General features: G+C 53.1%; 8 protein-coding genes across 8 annotated transcripts; 3 read left to right on the top strand and 5 right to left on the bottom strand.

Moving 5' to 3' along the window:
* Positions 1–1,390: 1,390 nt before the first annotated feature.
* Positions 1,391–2,358, bottom strand: PG986_005270 (uncharacterized protein; the record flags this gene model as incomplete). The annotated part of the gene is made up of 2 exons (XM_066841492.1): positions 1,391–1,717; positions 1,798–2,358. The coding sequence occupies 2 exons, from the start codon at positions 2,356–2,358 to the stop codon at positions 1,391–1,393; spliced, it is 888 nt and encodes a 295-aa protein (XP_066701354.1).
* Positions 2,359–4,066: 1,708 nt separating this feature from the next.
* PG986_005269 (uncharacterized protein) lies at positions 4,067–4,432 on the bottom strand (the record flags this gene model as incomplete). Its single annotated transcript, XM_066841491.1, has 1 exon — positions 4,067–4,432. One exon carries the CDS (start codon positions 4,430–4,432, stop codon positions 4,067–4,069), a length of 366 nt encoding a protein of 121 aa, XP_066701353.1.
* Positions 4,433–5,308: 876 nt separating this feature from the next.
* PG986_005268 (Serine/threonine-protein phosphatase) lies at positions 5,309–6,736 on the top strand (the record flags this gene model as incomplete). Its single annotated transcript, XM_066841490.1, is given in 4 exon segments — positions 5,309–5,325; positions 5,388–5,511; positions 5,570–5,659; positions 5,675–6,736. The coding sequence occupies 4 exon segments, from the start codon at positions 5,309–5,311 to the stop codon at positions 6,734–6,736; spliced, it is 1,293 nt and encodes a 430-aa protein (XP_066701352.1).
* Positions 6,737–7,449: 713 nt separating this feature from the next.
* Positions 7,450–9,184, bottom strand: PG986_005267 (uncharacterized protein; the record flags this gene model as incomplete). The annotated part of the gene is made up of 4 exons (XM_066841489.1): positions 7,450–7,943; positions 8,076–8,823; positions 8,871–9,101; positions 9,170–9,184. 4 exons carry the CDS (start codon positions 9,182–9,184, stop codon positions 7,450–7,452), a joined length of 1,488 nt encoding a protein of 495 aa, XP_066701351.1.
* A 704-nt stretch (positions 9,185–9,888) lies between these two features.
* On the bottom strand, positions 9,889–10,694 carry PG986_005266 (pyridoxamine 5'-phosphate oxidase; the record flags this gene model as incomplete). The annotated part of the gene is made up of 2 exons (XM_066841488.1): positions 9,889–10,580; positions 10,652–10,694. 2 exons carry the CDS (start codon positions 10,692–10,694, stop codon positions 9,889–9,891), a joined length of 735 nt encoding a protein of 244 aa, XP_066701350.1.
* Positions 10,695–11,380: 686 nt separating this feature from the next.
* Positions 11,381–12,495, top strand: PG986_005265 (deoxyhypusine hydroxylase; the record flags this gene model as incomplete). The annotated part of the gene is made up of 2 exons (XM_066841487.1): positions 11,381–11,904; positions 11,973–12,495. The coding sequence occupies 2 exons, from the start codon at positions 11,381–11,383 to the stop codon at positions 12,493–12,495; spliced, it is 1,047 nt and encodes a 348-aa protein (XP_066701349.1).
* Positions 12,496–12,629: 134 nt separating this feature from the next.
* On the bottom strand, positions 12,630–13,135 carry PG986_005264 (uncharacterized protein; the record flags this gene model as incomplete). Its single annotated transcript, XM_066841486.1, has 3 exons — positions 12,630–12,648; positions 12,705–12,942; positions 13,021–13,135. 3 exons carry the CDS (start codon positions 13,133–13,135, stop codon positions 12,630–12,632), a joined length of 372 nt encoding a protein of 123 aa, XP_066701348.1.
* An 875-nt stretch (positions 13,136–14,010) lies between these two features.
* On the top strand, positions 14,011–20,054 carry PG986_005263 (AT hook domain-containing protein; the record flags this gene model as incomplete). Its single annotated transcript, XM_066841485.1, has 4 exons — positions 14,011–14,242; positions 14,412–14,592; positions 14,646–15,767; positions 15,818–20,054. 4 exons carry the CDS (start codon positions 14,011–14,013, stop codon positions 20,052–20,054), a joined length of 5,772 nt encoding a protein of 1,923 aa, XP_066701347.1.
* Between the last annotated feature and the right edge of the window lie 79 nt (positions 20,055–20,133).

The raw sequence follows: 20,133 nt of genomic DNA, 5'->3' as shown, positions 1-20,133 counted from the left end.
TCTTGTCACTCATTGCCATCCGAGCGTTGTGTTGCATCCTGCTGTCATCCCAAGATGGTGCAAGTGCAAGTGCAAGTACCGCGCAACCGTGCGTAGGATGCAACTCAGACGAACCCCAGAACGCACCGATGCGACCCTGCAGCAGCCTGACAAGACATGACATAGGACGAGACAAGATCTGGGCATGAATCACGAAAGAAATAAGCATAAGTCGCAGGCTGGCTAGTCGAACAGGAGGACGGTCCGGACGGGGACATGCCTTCGAGACAAAACATGACATGAACCCCTGCGGCCCTGCCCAACGTTGTCGCTGCAGGCCGCTAGCCCGCCTTGGGTTTAGCGCGCGGCTCTCCTATACTCCGGGGCATCTGTCAGGGAAGGAAGCCACCACTTATGGCCACCGCCTGCCCTGCACCTTTTACCTACTTGGCATCCCCCACGTGCACGATCTCCCCAATGTGAAACGGGGGGCGAGCCCAGTCAAGCCAAGCCCGATGCAAGAGAGTCGGTTGAACGGCTCGACGGAACATACCTGCCTGTCTGCATCATGCACCGCTGTCTGGGTGGCAAGGGAGGGCGACCAACATCCATTACCTCAGCCGAGCCCTTCGCCGCACGGCACCGGCACTCGCCGGCCGGCAGCATGCAGGAAATCCGAGTGAGAGCGAAACACAAACGAGAAACTACCAATGGCTCGCCCCGTCTCTCCTTGATAGCTAACGGCCGCCGGTTAGTTTTGTGCAGAAACCGAAACAGATACCAGTCGACTCCCTGCTCAGGCGGGTTAGAGTATGTGTGTGTATCTCACCGCGAAAACCAGCAGGTGCCTGCCTACCCATTACATCGGAGTATCTGATTGACAAATAACGCAGCTCTGTATTGCAGTCCTGGTTTCGCAATCAAGGAGGATATGCATCTACATACCCAGGTGAATGTGGTCCGCATGCACATTGGTGAGTGCCTCTTGCTCAGTGTATTATCTTCAGATCACTGCATGCAGCTGGTATAGCTCAAAAGAAGTCTAGGTAGATACTCGACGATAAGCTCGCCATCACAGGAGTTCCTCTTATCTGTCTCGTTAGTTTCAGTAAACCAAACTAGGACGAGATGAACCGTGTAGCTTCACAGCACTCAGTCAAATAGGCCATCGAAGCAAATAAGAAACTAAATACTCAGGGCAAAATTATATTATTATGGAAACCACGGTAACTTGGAACAATGAACTATATCCCTGATTACCGAACTGCAACCACAGGATCCTGGGGGAACCGCGATCGAACCATCTAGGTCGCACGCTTTTTGACCGTCGAGGGAGATCACCCGACCACCGTCATCACCACCGGAGGGTCGGGGCTCTGAACTGCTCTGTGAAATCACGGGCAGACACCTCTTAGTGGGCTGCGGCCATGGGCATGGCATGAGCCCCAGCGGCCTGGTCAGCGCTGGCATCCTCCGCTTGAGCGGCATCGTCCTTAGCGGCGGCGTCGTCAGCGTTGGCATCATCCGCCTGAGCGGCATCATCGTCAGCGTTGGCGTCGTCCTTGGCAGCATCCTCATTGGCAGCATCGTCAGCGTTGGCGTCGTCCTCGGCTGCGGCATCATCCTCGGCTGCGGCATCGTCGCCCGCGAGGAGAGCCTCGCATTCTGCCTGTGCCTTCTGGAGGTCGAGCTGCTGGGCTTGCAGGGCCAGGTTGCCTCGCTTGCGGCGCAGAGAAACCTGTAGAAGAACGTCCAGTTAGTCAAATTGTGAACCAGAAGGGGGATGAAATGGGATAGAAACGGATGATGAAGTCTTACCTTCATGATGCTCTTGACACCACGCTTGATGGCTTGCAGCTCAGGGACGGCAAATCCGAGGATAAGCTGCTCCTGCAGGAGCGCCGCGACATCCTGGACCTGGACCAAGCCGAGAGCCTGGAGCTGTTGAAGAGCCTGGAGCTGCAGCAGCAGGTTGATGGACTGAGCGACGTTCAGGTTGAAGTCGGCGAGCTGCTGGGCGTTGATGTTGCAGACGCCCAGGAGAAACATCTCCTGGAGGATGTTGTCGTTCAGGCTCTGCTCAATGTTGGCGTCGTCGAGGGCGGTGCCCGAGCCCTCGAGGATCTCGGTGCCGTTGACGTTTTCAGCGACCTGTCCGTCGGCAATCTGCTGAGCGAGCGTGTCGAGGGCTTCCTGGGCCTTGGCCTTGGCGTCAGCCTGCGCGTTAGGATCGGCGGCAGCCGGGCCTGCGGCCTGGTCGGCGGCAGGGCCAGCCTCGGCGTTGACAGCGGCGACGGCCTTGTGGTCAACGGGTCCCGCGAAAGCAGGGTTGACGGAGAAAGCCAAGCTGGCAAGGATGGAGGCGTTAATGAACTTCATTTTGATGGTGGTAGTGGTATTGAGTGAAAGTATGGGTGGTTGAAAAGGAGTTGATTGGACAAGAAGCCGGCTGACCACTGTTGTTAGTATAACTTGGAAATCTGCTGTCTGGATCCTGTATAGGAGAAGAGACTTACCTTCAAAAATGAGTGACTGGTAAGGAGTGACTGAAAGTGAAAGATAAACGAAGAGAGCACAGCTCGAAAGATTGGCAAAGACTCACAGAGACTAGATAGTTGGGTGATGGTGATGAGGAGACAGAAATCACCATTAGAACCGAGGAGTTGATGCCTTATATACACGCATCTCGAGGACTGGATGTCAGTCGTAGATACCCATATCACACGGTCAAACCCCGGCATCTCATCCCCAAAATCTTGATAGTGCATCCGATCCGCGCTGGTTCATCAGAAACGCCGTCTGGGCGGCCGAGAATCGTCTGCCATGACAAGGGGCGTCAGTCAGGCCTACGGAGCTTATTGGCTTGGTGTGTCGTCGTTTGGGAGGCGCGGTCAAGTTCCAACAACGGATGCCGTGATGATCAGATTGAGCTATAGCTTCACCATGCTTCTTGATGCTGCGCCAGCCAATATTACAAATCCTCTGATCTTCCTGGGCATATGACTCGTTACCCGCCAACAGTTCGGAGATATGTTGGTGAGCGCAAGGAGTGGTAGGCACTACCAGTGCCATTGTGGCCCTTCGTAGGACAGGCAGGTAGAGGGCAGTGGTGAAGATGCAAGACGATGAGCTTGTATTGCCAAGATGGAATGATGAGTAGCCGCAAGAGAAAGTACGGCAGAGTGACAGTATTTGATACAACAAGGACGGATGAGCGTTTGGACCCTCTGCGCCAGTCAGGTTGGCAGAGCTGGTCGACTAGCGGGAGATGTGACACGGGAGTTTGAGGTCGCCCGACACAGGTATCGCAACCCACGTGCCAAGTCGGGCGCCTGCTTACACATGGAACAAGCATGCCCTCTGTTCTAGTCGTATACCACGCAAAGGCATTAGTTTCACTCACCCCATAATGTGCCGATGTATGTAGTACGGTAGCTGCCGCTTTCCAAATGTCGATAACGGTTACACATGGGACGACTGACCCATTACTCACTACAAAAGCCGAAGCGACCGTTGCGCGTCAAAGTTTCGACGGAATAGACCGATTTTCTGCAAATTCCACGGGGCATGCTTTAAGGTCAAGTCAGCAACGAAGGTCTTCTACTCATGCGTGGCTCACTAGGGAACGGCGCCCCAAGAAAACCAGACCCATGAGTAAAGCAATGTTTCAGAGTGCTTCGGCCACCGGCTCCCCTGCAGAGAGAATACCCAGGCGTAAATCCCTGACTTTTGAACGTTGCTTTCCCCGGACCGATCTTGTGTTTTGGTTTATGCTTTCAAGCGGGTGGCCTTCCCGGCGAGCGCATCCCCCACATGCACTTGCAAATCATTCAAGTGAAGCTGTGACGGTCCGAACTCCGAACCCTGATATTGCCAAGGTCTTGCTGTAGTAGGTGGAGTCTATTACTTTCCATGCTGAGATTGGACCAAGAGGCTGTGTTCTGGCCTGGGCGTGTAGGACAATGCAGGGCATTGTGTATCGGCATATTGATTCTCTTTGGTCTTCGCTTTATTCGTGTATAAACGTGAGTGGTATACAGTCTATGCCGGGCTCTCTATTGGCTCCATATGCTACCAAAAGGCAGTCTCACTGGTTGTCTCGTGGGTGTTGGTTGTCTTTGTCCCCCTTCGCCCTGAAGCCCATGAGCTCGCCTATGACACCACCTGGCTTTGGTACGGGGCACTCCCGCCTCGCCTTCGCATCGGATAGTCTCTCGAAGTCTTCTTTGCTGCTCTCGAACTGGGCCATCTCGTCCTTGACCTCGACGGGCTCGGGCTTCCTCCTCCTCCTCCGTCTCGTGCCGTCGGGCGAGACTTCGCAGTCGGCGTATTTGACCCTCGGTGCCGGACAGGGTAGCATATGGGGTAGGGCGACCACGAAGAAACTGGCAGCCACGGCGGTCGCAAAGAGCGAGGAGGTCATGCGTGACCGCGGGTGCAGGTGAGGCGGCATGGTCGCGACTCGAGGGAAAATCGGCTCATCTGGCCCCGAAGCGTGCGAGCATTAGTCTAAAGCGGGCGGAGAGGAAGCGTTATTCCAACTGGGCGGCATACCAGATTCCCAATTATGACCAAATCATGGCGGCAAGTGTTTCGGCTTGTCTTTGCAGCTCGAGATGGCTGATATTGGAGGTTTGGTGATGAAGCACCCGGCTTTTGCTGCGTCCTACATTTCGAATTGAATTGAGGCTTCCGTTCGGATGAAGCTGGTGGAGGTGGGCCAGTCAATAACACGACTCTGATTGGCCAATTGCCCAAGGTAGCACCGTCGCAGCCGAAATCGAAGCTAACCCTCCAGCTTTTGGGGGGAAAAGTCCAGCCACAACGAGGCTTCAGCCAGCAGACGTCAGTGAGTGGGGGTGGGTGGTGCACCCTGCCACATGCAGGCAGTTCAACTGTACATAAAGTAGGTACTTTTTCGAATGTACCGAACCACCCCCCCAGGCCCCAACTTCACAAGTACGCCTGCAGCAGTGCCGATTCCCCAGCTGCTGGCGTCATTGGCCCGGGGCCCAGCTATTTTCTATAGTAAGGCGTAGGTTCACTGGTCGCGCCACACTTATCAACCTTAAATCTGCAACCGCGATAACGACGCGACAAGACGTAAATGGTCATTGACCCGAACAAGACCAAGATCCAAGCAATACCGAGTAATCACAACGCCTCATAGTTCATTTCTCACAGTACATACTATGCACAACCTGGCTCTCCCGGGCATGTTATGAGCATTGTCACTTCCAGATCCAGTGTCCTTCCCGACGGTGCTGCCGTCATCGTCGTCGGGCACGAAACCTTGAGCAAGCGCCGTTGATACCCACTTGTCGCAATCATGAGTGACCTTGATAAGTATGTTCTCATACCTTACGTTTAGTTTACCTGCGCGTGACTAACTTGGCTCACACTCACAGAGCCATCGCTCAACTGCGAGCATGTCGTCCAATCCCCGAGGCCCAAGTCCGAGAACTCTGCCACAAAGCACGCGAGCTTCTAATCGAAGAGGGCAACGTCGTCACTGTCGCCGCCCCCGTTACGGTATGGATGAGATGTACTACTTCCATATGGATGCGGGCTGTTGTTGACACATTCGTAGATCTGCGGTGATATTCATGGCCAGTTCCACGATCTTATGGAGCTCTTTCGAGTCGGCGGCGACCCCCTGACACAAACTATCTGTTCATGGGTATGCGACTATTAGAACGGGCGATTGCTCCTGCCACACGCTGACATACGATTAGGCGACTTTGTCGATCGCGGCTTCTATTCCTTAGAATCATTTCTTCTACTCCTCTGCCTCAAAGTCCGATACCCCGACCGCATGACTTTGATTCGTGGCAACCACGAATCCCGACAAATCACCACAGTTTACGGCTTCTACGATGAATGTGTGCGAAAGTACGGCAGTGCAAATGTATGGAGGTATTGCTGCGATGTTTTCGATTATCTTGCATTGGGCGCCATCGTCCTCGGCGCATCCAACACACTCTCCCCGCCGAACGAACATATTTCCAGTGAGGATTACGCCGATGCCGACATCGAAATCGAAGTCTGTAATGCGGATGGAGACATTATGAGTCGCTTCCAACGGCGCGATAATGAACAAAGAAGCCCGAACGGTGCCGGGGCCAGTGCTGGTTCAAAGACCGGGCCCCCAGGCTCGGGCGCTTCCGGCTCAAGTGGTGGAAGCAGTGGTAATCCAACCGGCGCAGTCCTCTGTGTGCATGGTGGTCTATCTCCTTTGATAGACACGGTGGATAAGATCCGCTTGCTCGACCGCAAGCAAGAGGTTCCTCACGAAGGTGCCATGTGCGACTTGCTCTGGTCGGATCCAGACGAGATCGACGGCTGGGGCCTTTCACCCCGCGGTGCGGGCTTCCTGTTTGGTGCTGATATTGTCAAGGTGTTTAATCACAGGAACGACCTGTCACTCATTGCTCGTGCCCACCAGCTTGTCATGGAGGGTTTTAAGGAGATGTTCGATGCGAGCATTGTGACCGTTTGGTCTGCCCCTAACTACTGCTACAGATGCGGCAATGTTGCCGCTGTCCTGGAGCTGTCCGAGGGTGGCGGCGGCGAGAGCATACTGGCCCGTAGCAACGGTGATGTTGGTCGGAGTGACGGTGGGATGCGGGGTGTTATGATGGAGAGCGACAGCGGCCCGAAGAATGGCCCGGCCCGGAGGTACCGTGTCTTCCAAGCTGCGCCGCAGGATTCGAGGGGCATGCCGGCTAAGAAGCCAGTCGCGGATTACTTCCTGTAAGGGGAAGCTGGTCGAGCTTACGGATTTTGGGGAGTCTCAGGCCTGAAAATATATGGCGTTTCTGTAGGCCTTGCCATGAACACAGTGATTGTATTTTAATGAAGGCCATCTATATGGCCAAGGTCCCGAAGTGTCCGCTGTCGACTCTGGATATATCACATCATCAGGCGTTTAGGCTATTTTTGTCAATGAAAGAAAATTCGCGGAATCCGCGTCAGCACGTTCACCAACTGAGCAGAACCTGAACATGGGTTTTATACGAATATAGAACGATCTCATTGCACTGACTGGAATAGCGCCGGATAACTCTGCAGACTTTTCTGGAGAGCCACAAGGGAGGGCGTTGACATTCACACGTGAAGTATGGTATATGCATGGGGGTCCTGTGACGTTCTATAGCAGCCAACCTCCCTTTTGATAAGTGCTTCTGGTACTGCCTTCCAGGCCTTTCTATCAATATAAGGATCAACTAGGGGGACAACCCACCCATGAGAAGCAAAATAATGGTATATTAGTGCTGCCTCTTCCTTATGCTGCCCCTCAGCACTTCTAGAATGGCCCTCAATGACCAAGTCCCGCACCTTCTCTAACGCACGACACAAACAATACCGACTGTCCTCCCGGAGTATAGCATATTGTACATCCACACCAAACTCCTGATAAATCAAGGAGGACGGAAAATAAGTCCTATTCAGAATCCCACAAACTACTTTCTATAACTCAAATCCGTCTTTCTTATTGCCCACAGGAGCAGGCCAGAAAGGGCGCCCAGTGTTCTCGTCATCACCATCTTTCTTCGCTTTTCTCTGCAAAAGCCACTTCACCTGGTTTGGAACTACCACCGTTTTCTCAGGGAAATACTCGGCTACGTATGCGGGGTCCATTCCAGATTTCCACTCGTTGTATTGTTTAAGCGCCTCTGGGTCCAGCGACGCCGGGTCCACGAACTCGTCGTCCCCGTCGGGCTCCACGGACTTGGGCTTCTTGGGCTCAGGCTTCTTGGGCTCGGGCTCCTCGGGCTCGGGCTCCTTGGACCCAGACCCCGGTACCTTACTCTCGCTGGTGATATCCATTGGTGAGGCACTATCTTCTTCCGCGGATACCTGGCAATACGACCTCAGAATGGCAAGGCTTGGAAAAGGGTCATAAGGTCTCAGTATGGTTTTCGGTTTAATGAAACCTGTTCCACTTCCGAATTCCCTGTTACCTAAATATATAGAGTCCAGGCGTTAGCCCGAGTGTGAATGTTAAGAGAGCAAATAATGCGGGGGAAAGGGTAGTGAGAATGATGCTACCCAGTTAGGAACGTTGCCTAGTCGGCAGCTGTGGGACATCTTACCTGAAATAGGTTGCTTCTTACTCGGAGTCCCGGGAGATTCATCATTCTTTTTTCCGTCACCGACTGTGGTTTCGAAGATCTCTTTTTTGCTGGTTGGCGCGCGCTTACCAGGGGTTAAGCTCTCAGGCTCTTCTTCCTCGATGGTGTCTGTCTGAGGCTTAGGGGGACTAGGAGGTAAGTCTACTTTCATCTCCTCCCTGATCTGTAGCCGCACGGAGATGATGGTATCGATATGGTCAACGATTGTGTTCATGGAGCCCATGAGACTCGCCTCCGCATCCTTGCCATACAAAGCATCTCGTTCCCGCGACGGTCGAGTGCTTGTTATGAACAGGGTCGCTAATGCGTTGTAGCGCCAAATGTATCGCCATAATTTGGCTTTCCAATAGATCTTCTCGAACCCGAGCCGCTCATAGATCGTGCGGTTGGCAGCCATCCAGACTATGACGCTGGTCAGGTAGTACACCAGATCGAAAATGTCCGTTTGTTTGACGAATGTACCATAATCGTCTTCGAGACCCTGAGCTCCTGGTTGCAATTTTGCACTGACTGATTCGGAAGCTACCATGAGCACCGTACTCATGTTGCGGACAGAATTTTTGCCATCTGGATCTTGGAACGCTGGTACCACGACTTGATCAATAACATTGGGAGGAATTGAATGCTGTAGCAGCTCCCATGCCTTCATGCCTTCTCTCAGGACCTCTCTGTCCTTCGGGGGGACAGTCCTTCTGGAATAAGACCCTTTCTGCCGGTTGCATAGAACAATGCGAGCATGAAAGGCTCATTCTGGACAAATTCGATATATGTCTCGTTGTTTTGACTTTCGTTGTCCTGGACTTCTTCTTGTTGGATCTCTTCCTGTTGGTCGTTTCCCTGTTGGTCGTCGTCCTGTTGGATGGGCGAGCTGATGCTTCCACCGCGGAGACTGAGCGGTTCTCCGAACGCTGTATTCGCATCCCTTCGTTGACGCTTTGCTTTGCGAGGCACAACATTGCCTATCAGGGGTAACCGCCGCTTTGGGTACTATCGCGATCGTTAGTAACGTGGAGCAGAATACAGGGGTATGTACGCATAAATAACATTCAACTAACAGTTTTGGCTGTCATAATATCCTACGAGAAAGGGAAACAATACCAAGGAGGGCTACGTGTCGAAATTTTGGCGATATGGCCGGTTTGCTATGTGTACTCCTCAACTAGATCCGTGGGACAATTGCGGCTATCGTTACAGGAATGGAGGTCTTGAGAATTGATAGGAACCCATCACCGACAGATACACTCCCGTCGCCTCCTTACTTAGAGACCCCAACAAAGAATAAAACAACGAAGAACAGTCTCATTTTCGGTGTTTTTGCCCTTTATTCCGCCCTCAAATGCAGAATCTGATAGATCCAATCAAAAAGTCGCAGAAAGTCTGAATGCGGAAATTCAGCATTCCATAGAGCGCCGGGAAACTTTAGACAGAGTACAGTCACCCCCAATTGCTCTACCATGGTAGGACAGGAGAGACCACGACTTTCAAGTTTCAGAATCATTATCCTTTTACAAGAAGTTTTTGCGCCCATGGTCCTTTTCGATGGTTCGCGATATCCCAAATACCATGTCTACATCAAGACGGGGATCCTCATTTGGGCGCAGAGCCCCAATCCAAGCGTATCAGTAAAAAGACTGAACCACAAAAATTGATCTCAAGTCAGTTACGTAGTACCATGTGATGTGGCCTGAGTTCTGGAACGAATTCTTTGAGTGAGGATATTTTCGATGCGGCAGGGCGCTGGTTATTTTGGCACATAACACCATCCCTTGGAACATTAGGGGCTGAGGCGCTCCAATGACCACTCATCAGTCCCTTCCTTGCGTGTATAGACGAACCGATCGTGGAGTCGGCTCTCCCGTCCCTGCCAGAATTCTATAGAGTCGGGCACAAGTCGCAACCCACCCCAGAACTCTGGTACGGGGATCTTCTCCTTGCCTTCAAATTTGGTCTCTGACTCCTTGACCCAGCCCTCCAGCTGCTTGCGTCCGTCGTCACCCTCGCCCCCGGGCTGCAGGACCTGGCTCTGTCGGCTCGACCAGGCGCCAACGCGGCTCCCTCGTGCGCGCGTGTCGAAGTACGCCTGGCTCTCCTCGGGCGTGATGCGGCTGGCCTTACCCTCGACGCGGACTTGGCGCTCGAGCCCCTCCCACCAGAACGTGAGGGCAGCCCAGGGGTTGGTGGCGAGGTCGGCGGCCTTGCGGCTGGTGCCGAAGTTGCTGTACACGACGAACCCCTCGGCGTCGAGCTCCTTGAGGTAGACCACGCGGGCCGAGACGCGCCCAGAGGGGAGCGAAGCCGTCGACAACGTGCTCGTTTCGGGGTGGGCAACCTGGTCCGACTTCTGGGCCGCCGCAAACCAGGCATGGAACTGCCGGATGGGACTGGTGGCATCGAGGTCCGCGCGAGTGAGGTACCCCTTTTTGAACTGTTCGGCCTGGCCCTGGACTTCTTTGCCAGCCGGCGCGACTAGACACAGTGTGTACTCGTGTGAGCGCGGAAGCTTCCCTGTGGTACGACAACGAGGGGCTGTCACTTACAGATGAGCTTATTGGCTGTGTCCTTGGCGGTATGCAGCGCCATTCTGTATGTCGGTCTAAGAAGTCTGGGCAGTGTGGTCTGCATCAATCAATCTGATTTGGTAAACCACTCTGTCCTACTCAGGACTTTCTTTCTCCGAGAGGGGTGTATGGTATGGCTGGTATATCGGCTGGTTTTTATTCAAAGGACAACTGAGGTCTTACAATCAACTACAGACGACAATGACGCATCGCGTGGCCGGTGGTGCGATGTGGAGCTATCCTGAGGCGTTTATGGAAGTTGCCTTTGATGTTTGTTCCTGATAGTGTCCCCCAAGTGGTGAAACTGCGAAGACGGTCTCAGCGAGTAGATGCCTTACCAGAACCTTCCGCGTTGCAATCTCCCATGTGAAGGCTGTTAATGTACCGGCCCAACCAGAACTCTGACGACGGAAACCGTCTTATTCCACGTGTAAGTGTCTTTTGCTGCATACATGCCTCTCACAAAGAGCCGCCGCCTCTACAGCCATTTGCCCCACCATCAGTGTTGACTCACCACCTGAATCGATCCCAGCTGGTCTATCGATAAGCGAGACGACCCCTCCATCTACAAAAAAAAAGTCCCCTAGTCACCACCCCTCCACAAGTCCGGCCGGCCGTTTCAGTCGTTTGTTTGCTGAAGCCGTCCTTTGCCGCGAAGCAAATCACAATTACCACTACCGCTACGCAAAATTCCGAACCTCCCTCACCATGTCTGAAGCCCCCAAGGTCGCCACCGGCGCCGACAGGGACGATTCCCTGCCATCCACCAAGGTCACTGCCGAGACCATTGCCGCCCTGCGAGAGTCGCTCTGCTCGGAGTCGACCCCACTGCCCCTCCGGTTCCGCGCCCTGTTCTCGCTGAAGCACGTCGCAAAGCACGACCATGACGAGAAAAACTACCTTGCCGCCCTGGAGGCGATTGGCGCCGCTTTTGTCTCGCCATCGGCGCTCTTGAAGCACGAGCTTGCCTACTGCCTTGGCCAATCAGGCAAGACGGAGGCTACCCCGCCCCTGCGCAAGGCGTTGAGTGACTTGCAGGAAGACCCCATGTGCAGACATGAGGCCGCCGAGGCATTGGGCGCCCTGGGCTTCCCCGAGAACCTGGACATTCTACGCGAATTCCTCAACCGCGAGGGTGAGAACGTTGCAGTTAAAGAGACATGCGAAATCGCCATTGATCGCATAGAGTGGGAGAATTCAGAGCAGAGAAAGCAAGAGAAGTTGCGCCAAAGGTACTTGATTCCTACGATCGCGGCAAACGTCCACGAATACCCGCGCTTCGAGCCTGGCTAACTTGCAGAAGTGATTTTGCTTCGATAGATCCTGCGCCCTCCATGCCTGACTCCGTACAAAGTGTCGAGGAGCTGGAGAAGTCTCTCATGGACACTAAGGCACCCCTTTTCATTAGATACCGTGCCATGTTCGCCTTGCGCGACCTCGCTTCGCCCCCAGATCTCCCTACCGCGACACCAGCCGTCTTAGCTCTTGCCAAGGGGTTCTCTGATCCTTCGGCCCTCTTCCGACACGAAATCGCTTTCGTTTTCGGCCAACTCTCGCATCCAGCCTCCATACCAGCTCTCACTGCCGCACTAAGTGACACCGAAGAAGCGAGCATGGTACGCCATGAAGCCGCCGAGGCTCTCGGTAGTCTTGGAGAGGAAGACGGCGTCGAGGATATCCTCAAAGGATTCCTCCATGACAAGGAGAAGGTAGTGCGTGACAGTGTGATCGTGGCTCTCGACATGGTTGATTACGAACAGAGCAATCAAACCGAGTATGCGCTGATCCCTGACTCGGCGCCCAAAACAACGGTAGCCGCTTAGACGGCGAGGCATGAGACAACCGGTGTATAATATTCAACAGACAGATGGACTCATTTCGATCGCGCGCATAGCAGTAGTCGAGCTCATAGGGAGGGATGGCATTCTTAGATTTAGGAGTTGAAAATCGTTGTTTTTTAGTTGTTTTGCGTCCATCTATTATCAAGTCAGCAAACATTCGCAGACACCTCACTTGGCGCATGGCGGCGTACTTGTTACCACATTTCTTGCAGGTATAGAAGATGGTACTGCCTTCATCGGCACTTCGCAGCTGCACGGCGGCGAATGTAATATCGTTGCCACCGCACTTCTCGCATGTCTCTGTGTTGGTCGCAGCCTCGGTCCGGATCTTGTGTCGCTCAACGGTCTGGACTGTGGATAGCTTCTGTCTGAGCAGCGAGGGGAAATCGGAGGGCTTCGTCTGTGTAACGATCTCTTTGAAAACAGTGTCTGAGGATTTGCTCTGTTAGAGGACTAGGGACTCTCGACTGAAGGAACTGGAAGAATGCGAGCTTTTCGAATACTGACCCTTGTTCTGTTCACCACATGCTTCGCAGGTAAGGATGTTCTTTTCGTCGCCTTTGGACGCGGGCAAGAGGTTACCGCAGCCGGTGCAGAATACCAGAGACCCGATCGCGCTCATCTTGACCAATTGATTGCCGTGGAATGCCTACTTGGACGTATAGTAAACATACGAGACTGGAGAGTTCAGAGGATATCGCAAGGTGAGACGGGAAAACAGCAGCGACTTTTTTTTCTTTCTCTATCCCTACCAAAGGTGACGATAATCGATAATGGTTCAGTCAAAAGTCTAATCTAAAAAAAAGTCGGCCAGAAAAATAGTCAAGCTCCGAGCACCGACCGACGGACCAGACAGGGTGGACCTCTCTGCAGCAGCTGCAGGGCGATGACAACATGTACATTCCTCACACGAAGCCCCTACTTAAGGTACATGCCTAGCATCCATGCTTACCGTGGACGGCAGTCTGTAAATACAAACAAATAGTGCACATGTGTAGCTTGGTCGCAACGGCAGCAATCCCTGTAAAATACCAGGGAGGGTCTCGGAATCCCTTGCGCTTTTGGGAGGATCTGGGTTTAGACTCGGAGCTCCATCCAATCTTTCGCTCGCTCAACCATCGTCCAACTTTAGCGTAAGGCTGTCGCGACTTCCTTGCTTGACAACAGGGCAGGCCGCTGCGGTTTTCGCGATATATTTCAAGCCCTGAGCGCCCGGACAACTTCCAGGCATCTCACTCGCTTCCCCTCTAAATTGCTCACGCGTACCGTCCAGAGCGTTTCCGCCTTCCCCTAGATACCAAGCAGGTCCTATGCGAACGAACATCGACCCGAGTCCCTCCCCGTCCAAAGCTCATGGCATGCAAGTAGTTGAATTGGGCTTGTTACGAAGATGATATCTGTAATGAGCTGGGGAAGTAGCAATACCACGACATCGACATCATAGACTCGGGCGTTGAAACTCTGGATGCATCTGAGGGAGAGATACCATCAGCAGTCATGGACGGATACGGCTATGGAGAGGCGAATGGCATGATGCCGCCGTACGAGCAAAGCCAGTATATCGAGCCCAGCGTGCTCCTGCAGCCGCAACACCAACAGCCACCGCTGCAACAGCCGATTGCGCCCTCGCAGCCGGCAGAGGAAGCTCGCAATGGTCGCGATAGACCGATCACTTTGAATGAGGCCTTGCCGTACACGCCCTTCACGTCGGTCTTTCCCTTCGAGCCTGGTAAGTGCCGTACCTGCCAGTTTAATTTCGTGCACCTTCCTGAACCACCAGATGCCCTAATTACCACACCTGTTCCGCTCTTTCCCATCTTGTCACCCTCCATTCAATGTGGTTTGCAGCTCCGTAGCAACTCTAAGAATCGGCTAACAAGTGCTCACTTAACTTCCAGCGATCATTCACAATCCAACAATCGGCTCAGGTCAACTTGCGCCCTCCGTAGCAGGCCTTGTATCGCACGAAGATTACGATGCGCTAAACCAAGAGGCCGAAGCACCAACACAGTCAAAGCGACTGGATGGCAGCCTCGAATTCATACAAAGCCTCCTGAAGCCGGAGAAAATAACACTGTTGTAAGTTGCAAGCTACCTGGTTGAATGCGAACTGCTTGAGCACATTCCATCAGCAAATGGTCGAGGACCAGACTAATTCAAGACCTCAGCCAATTCAAGACCGCACCCAAAACGACCGCATCTACAGACGGCACAACCAAGAGTCTAGCCGACGGCCTCTCGCCGTTCGCTAGGATGATCTACAACAACTCTGCCGTCAACTTCCGATATCCTACCGCCGATACGCCGAGAACGCAGACGCCGACATCCCACGGACAGACCATGTCTCCTCGAACGGCCAAGAAATCGCCAAAGGTGCGCAAGAGCGAGACCCATAAAGTTGTCAAGCACAATCCGGCCACGACAAACACTCAAGCTGCAGTAAAGAACCATGCTCGTATTGAGGTTCACATCCCGACGCAAAAGGAACTGGAGGCAGCGGGTAGATCGATATCTGCTACGCCTCAACCTCAAGCACAAGCTCAAACCACACCCCAGAATAGGGAGGCATTACAACCTTCGCCCTTCAACCACCCAACAACTGTCTCTCCTGCAGACCTGATGGTACGGCCGCAGTCGCAGCCCCGTCTCACGCCAAAGTCTGACCGGCCATCGCCTTCCGCGACATCTACAACCCGGACGGCACAAGTAAAGTCCGAACATTCACCCCAACCCATGGTTTCTGTAACGCCTGCAGCAGCCCCAGCACAAGATCCCCAGAAAATATCACCTCATGTAGGCATCAGTATTGAGCTTCCAACAGCGACCTTTAACAAAGCTGAGTTTGTCGTGGTGGACGACTCAGCAGACGCTCCCGCCTACCTCTCCAAGAAGCGTAAGCGCGTGGAGCTCGAGGATAACGAAAATCTGCAAAACGGAGCGCTCGGCAACCGAGAGCTGGCAAATAATGCACTAAAGGCCTTACAACGGTGTCTTCGGGAGGTTTTTGAGGCCGAGGACAAGTTAGAGGGTGGCCACAATGCATGGGTTACTATCGTTGATCAGCAAGCCACGCTGACCATCGCCGCTTTCGATCGAGCCCAGAAGTGCCTCTTGAAGACTCAGGACCTTAACTGCTTCCGTCTGGTTCCCGTCGACGAATTGCAGCGCCTACAGAGTCTGTGTGATGGCGCACTTCGCCATGCCGAGGGACTCGACTGCAAGATTGACGAGTCTTGGGGGAGATTGATGTTGGAGTGTGGATGCAATCACTCCCGGATATCGAGGCTGGGCTACGAGCCGCCAGGACTGCATTTACTGTGATGTGTGGCGGCCGAGAAGAGAAACAGTTATATTCCGAAGATCTTATCCAATTGGGGCTGGACTTGTTCAAGAATGTCATGGAAGGCATTATCATACCCATTGTCGAGATGCGTGCTACCTCGGAGGCAAAGAACGGGATTTTCAAACATCTCCTAGCTCACAAGAAGCCCATCAGCACTATCTTCACAGCTTGTCAAAAGCTATTCGCACTTCTCTCCAGCTTGAACTCCAGCATCGACCTTTCGGAGACTGTGGTAGGCACTCTGGAGTTCACATCAACCCGCTTGATTTTCGTCGAGAACGCCTTCACCGAAAAGGACTCGATAGTCGGAGTACAGAAATTCGACGGTCTCCGTCTCGTGGCTATGGACTTACTGTCACAGATATTCGTGCTGAAGCCTGCATCACGGCAGGGTATATTTGACGATATCTTGACTTCCCTGGAAAAGCTGCCGAAAAGTAAGAGCCACGCCAAACAGTTCAAGCTCTCTGAGGGTGGGAGCATCCAGCCTGTCTCGGCTCTTATCATGCGACTAGTACAGGCCAGTGCAGCCAAGGTCGCCAAGAGCAAAGGGGTCAATTCGCTAAGTGAAGAAGGCGAAGAAGGTCAGAGCACGCATCGTGGCGACTCTGATACCAACTTTGCCGTCAGATCCGAAGAAATGGCATCCACTGAAGCCAAAACTGCGGTGGGCGAGCTCGAGGCCCTCGCCAAACCACTGTCTGAGACGGCAATGCGCAACGCTTCGTATGTCATCCAGTTCATGGTCAATCGGGCTCTGAGGGTTGCCAAGACTGGCGAACAGAACACACCAAGGGTTTTGTTGGATCTGTTCATCGAAGACTTTACGAAATGCCTCGGGATGCCTGATTGGCCCGCAGCCGAACTTATTCTTCGCATGGCCATGTTTATGATGCTCGAAATCATCAAAAGCGACAAGCATACAGCACCAGCTAAGAACATGGCACTTGAGATATTGGGGGCCATGGCTGCCGCTATCTCTGATCTCAGGTCGGATGTGCGAAAAGCTGCCAGCTCCTTCGAGGGTAGTGATGCTGATGCACAAGGTCGATTCCTCGCCGATCTATCCTTCTTTGCGCTTGACCGCAAGCATTCACCCGAAAAGATAACTGGCTGGTCTGGGCCGTACCGTGTTGTGTCAGAGTATCTGGAAGGCTGCCTTAAACAGGACCCCCATCTGACAAGTGCCATCTCGTTCATGGTGATGGATTGGAGCGTCGGGCTGTGCAACACCTACGAGGGTGAGGTCGACGAGGAAGATTCCGAGCGTGAAGCAGAGTACGGACGCATGGCATATCGACTTCGTAAAATGACTGAGAACCGCCAGTGGCTGACTGCAGAATACTCGTACGCAGCCGCTGTGAGCGCAAACCATGCTAAGCTTGCGTATTCCATCATCCTACTCAGATCAAACTTTTGCGACTCTTATAAGGGAATCTTGAGTATTCTCATGCAGTCAATGACCACAGACGCTGCAACTGTACGCAGCAAAAGTCTTAAGAGTATCACATCGGTTCTGGAAACAGACCCGGCAATCCTCGACGGCGACAGTGTAGTCGTCGATCTGATTCTCCAATGCTCGAACGACACTTCTCCGCAGGTGCGCGATTCCGCTCTCGGGCTGATAGGCAAATGCATCGGTATGCGCCCACATCTGGAGCAGAGGATGATCCCCACTATCAATCAACGGTTCAACGATTCGAGTCTGGCTGTCCGTAAGCGATCCATGAAGCTTGCCAGAGACATTTACCTCCGCAACAGGGACAGAGAAATTCGATGCAAGATTGCCAACGGGCTTCTCCTACGTATACAAGACCCTGACGACGGCGTGAAAGAGCTCGCGCGACAAATGATCGAGGAAGTATGGATTGCGCCGTTCTACAAGGCCGACGAATCCACGGCTTACAGGCAAGCTTTGACTGATCATGTTGCTCTCATGGTACAAACCGTTCGGCAAGGCAACTCATCTCAGGTTCTCGACAAGGCGTTTCAAATCATTCTTTCCCAAGACACTAAACTTGTGAATGCCAACACGCAGGTCTGCACTAGGCTGGTTGCCAACATGTTCGATTTGGTGGACAACCCGGATTCAGATGACCCATCAGTACCCTCGGGGAAGGGGGCACTTCAGATCTTGATGGTATTTGCCAAGGCTGAACCCAAGCTATTCACCTTCGAGCAGATACGGCGTCTCCAACCGCGCATCGCCAGTATCAGCACGAGTGAGGACCTGTCAACTTCCAGAGCCGTCGCTGTCATTTACCGACGGATCTTGCCCCAGGTGCCCAAGGTGCACACTCAGTTTCTGGCCGATGTCAGAAAGGAACTGATGCCTTGCGTAAGCAAAGTCACCCGAGTTCTGCTCGATGATGTGGTTGCTTGTCTCTGGATTATTAGCGGCCTTCTGGAGAACACTGCTCATCTTAGCAAGCTTGTCATCTCCAGTATGCTGGGAGTTCAAAACATCCGGGCTTTATCACTGCAGAAACCGTTGGACCAACAACGATTCCGGCAGTTCGATCGCTATGCCTTGATTGTGGGTATGATTGGCAAGCACTGCGACCTAGATAGCCAAGTCGACATGTTCAAGGAAAAGTTCAAGAAGTGGAAGGGAGGTCCCGTTTCTAAACTCATGGTCGATGTCCTTGCCCCATTTGCAGCTCCCGACCAGGCGACTGAAATGAGGAAACCAGCCCTGGACGCTATTGGATTGATCTGCCAATCGAATCCACAGAACTTCCTCTCTGTCAATGTCTATACCATCTTCCAGCAAGTCTTTGAGGAACGGGTACCAGCGTTGGAGTCGATGATCCTACGTTCTTTCAAAGAATTCTTGTTCACTGAAGAGAAGCGATCAGAGGAGGCAGCTGCAGCCGGAGCAGCTGGAAAGGAAGAGCCTGACCAGAAAGACCTGAAGGTTATGGCTAGCACTAGTTTCGATGCTGTGGCGATGGGCACTACTCACCGTTTCCTCAAGGATATCACTCGCATCACATTGGCAAGCCAGGACGACCATGCGTTCCTCGCGACGGAGATCTTGTCCAGCATCAGTAGGCAAGGCCTCGTTCATCCGAAGGAAACTGGAGTCACTCTTATCACTTTAGAGACATGTCCCAGACCAGATATTGCCAAGTTGGCTTACGTTGAGCATAAGTCGTTGCACCAAAAGCATGAGAAAGTATTGGAGAAGGAGTACGCCAAAGCAGTGCAATCGGCCTTCCACTATCAAAGAGACATTGTCAAAGATGCCAGGGGTGCGACTGCCAATCCCTTCACCTCGAAACTGCAATCAACGCTCAGCATCCTCAACGATAATAGCAACGCAAAAGGTCGGCAGCGTTTCATTGACAAGTTTGTTGGCTTGCTTGATTTCGACATGTCAAAACTTGAGGATGACAGCGGCTGCTTGGAACATGTCGAGTCCTCGCGCTTCTTGGTTGAGAATCTTGCTTTCTTCGACTACGCTGCGATAGGTGACATCCAAGCAACTGTCTCCGCCATGGAGAAGATAGTACACATGACGGGATCTGGCATAGCTCAAGCTATCGAATCGGACGTTTTCCAAGTCCGTGTAGACACTGCCCTCGCCAGTGAAGCGCCGGTAGAGAACGGAGAACAGCCGGCCATTGCCAAGGAACCAGACATTGATCCAAAGCGTCTTCGCCAACTGACTGCAGGTGCTATGATCCTTCTGTCAGTCTGGGAGGCACGTACCTATCTCCGCAAGTTGTACAACCTGAACAAAAGAACGGAAGCCAAAGCCAAGCTTGACAAGAAAGCAGCAGCCAAGGATGTCACCAAGGCTCCTGTCAAGGTTCAGGGAGTCACAGGAGACAAATTCTGGGAGGACATGGCTACGATTATGACGGGCCTCGATTCACAGGATCGGATGATTGAGACGTGCAAGAACTTCAACGAGCTCATGAATGTCGACAATGAAGTCAGAATCGGCGACGAAGATGATGAGCTCGATGCTGACGGTGAGCCCACAACTCCAGATTTCGCGGAGGATGACGACGACGAAGAAAACATGGATGGCAGAGGCCGCAAGAGGAAGGCGGGCGATACGCCAGGCGGGAGGAAGAAACGTGCCAGGTCGAACTCTAAGCCAAGGAAGCGCGGCCGGCCTCGAAAGAATCCCTTGCCTGTGGCCGACGATGAGCCCGAAATGGAGGATGAGGAGATGAGCTGGGCGTAACAAAGAGGGCAGCTAATGCCTTCATATTATCGCGTACTCTTCTTACTCCCTGCATTGTGTATGGGTAAACATTTTCGTC

This window comes from Apiospora aurea (assembly GCF_038362705.1).
Source record: "Apiospora aurea strain CBS 24483 chromosome Unknown utg000004l_segment0_segment0, whole genome shotgun sequence".
Lineage (NCBI taxonomy): Eukaryota > Fungi > Ascomycota > Sordariomycetes > Amphisphaeriales > Apiosporaceae > Apiospora > Apiospora aurea.
The sequence above is the reverse complement of the archived record's forward strand: the minus strand, read 5'-3'. Positions and strand labels throughout refer to the sequence as shown.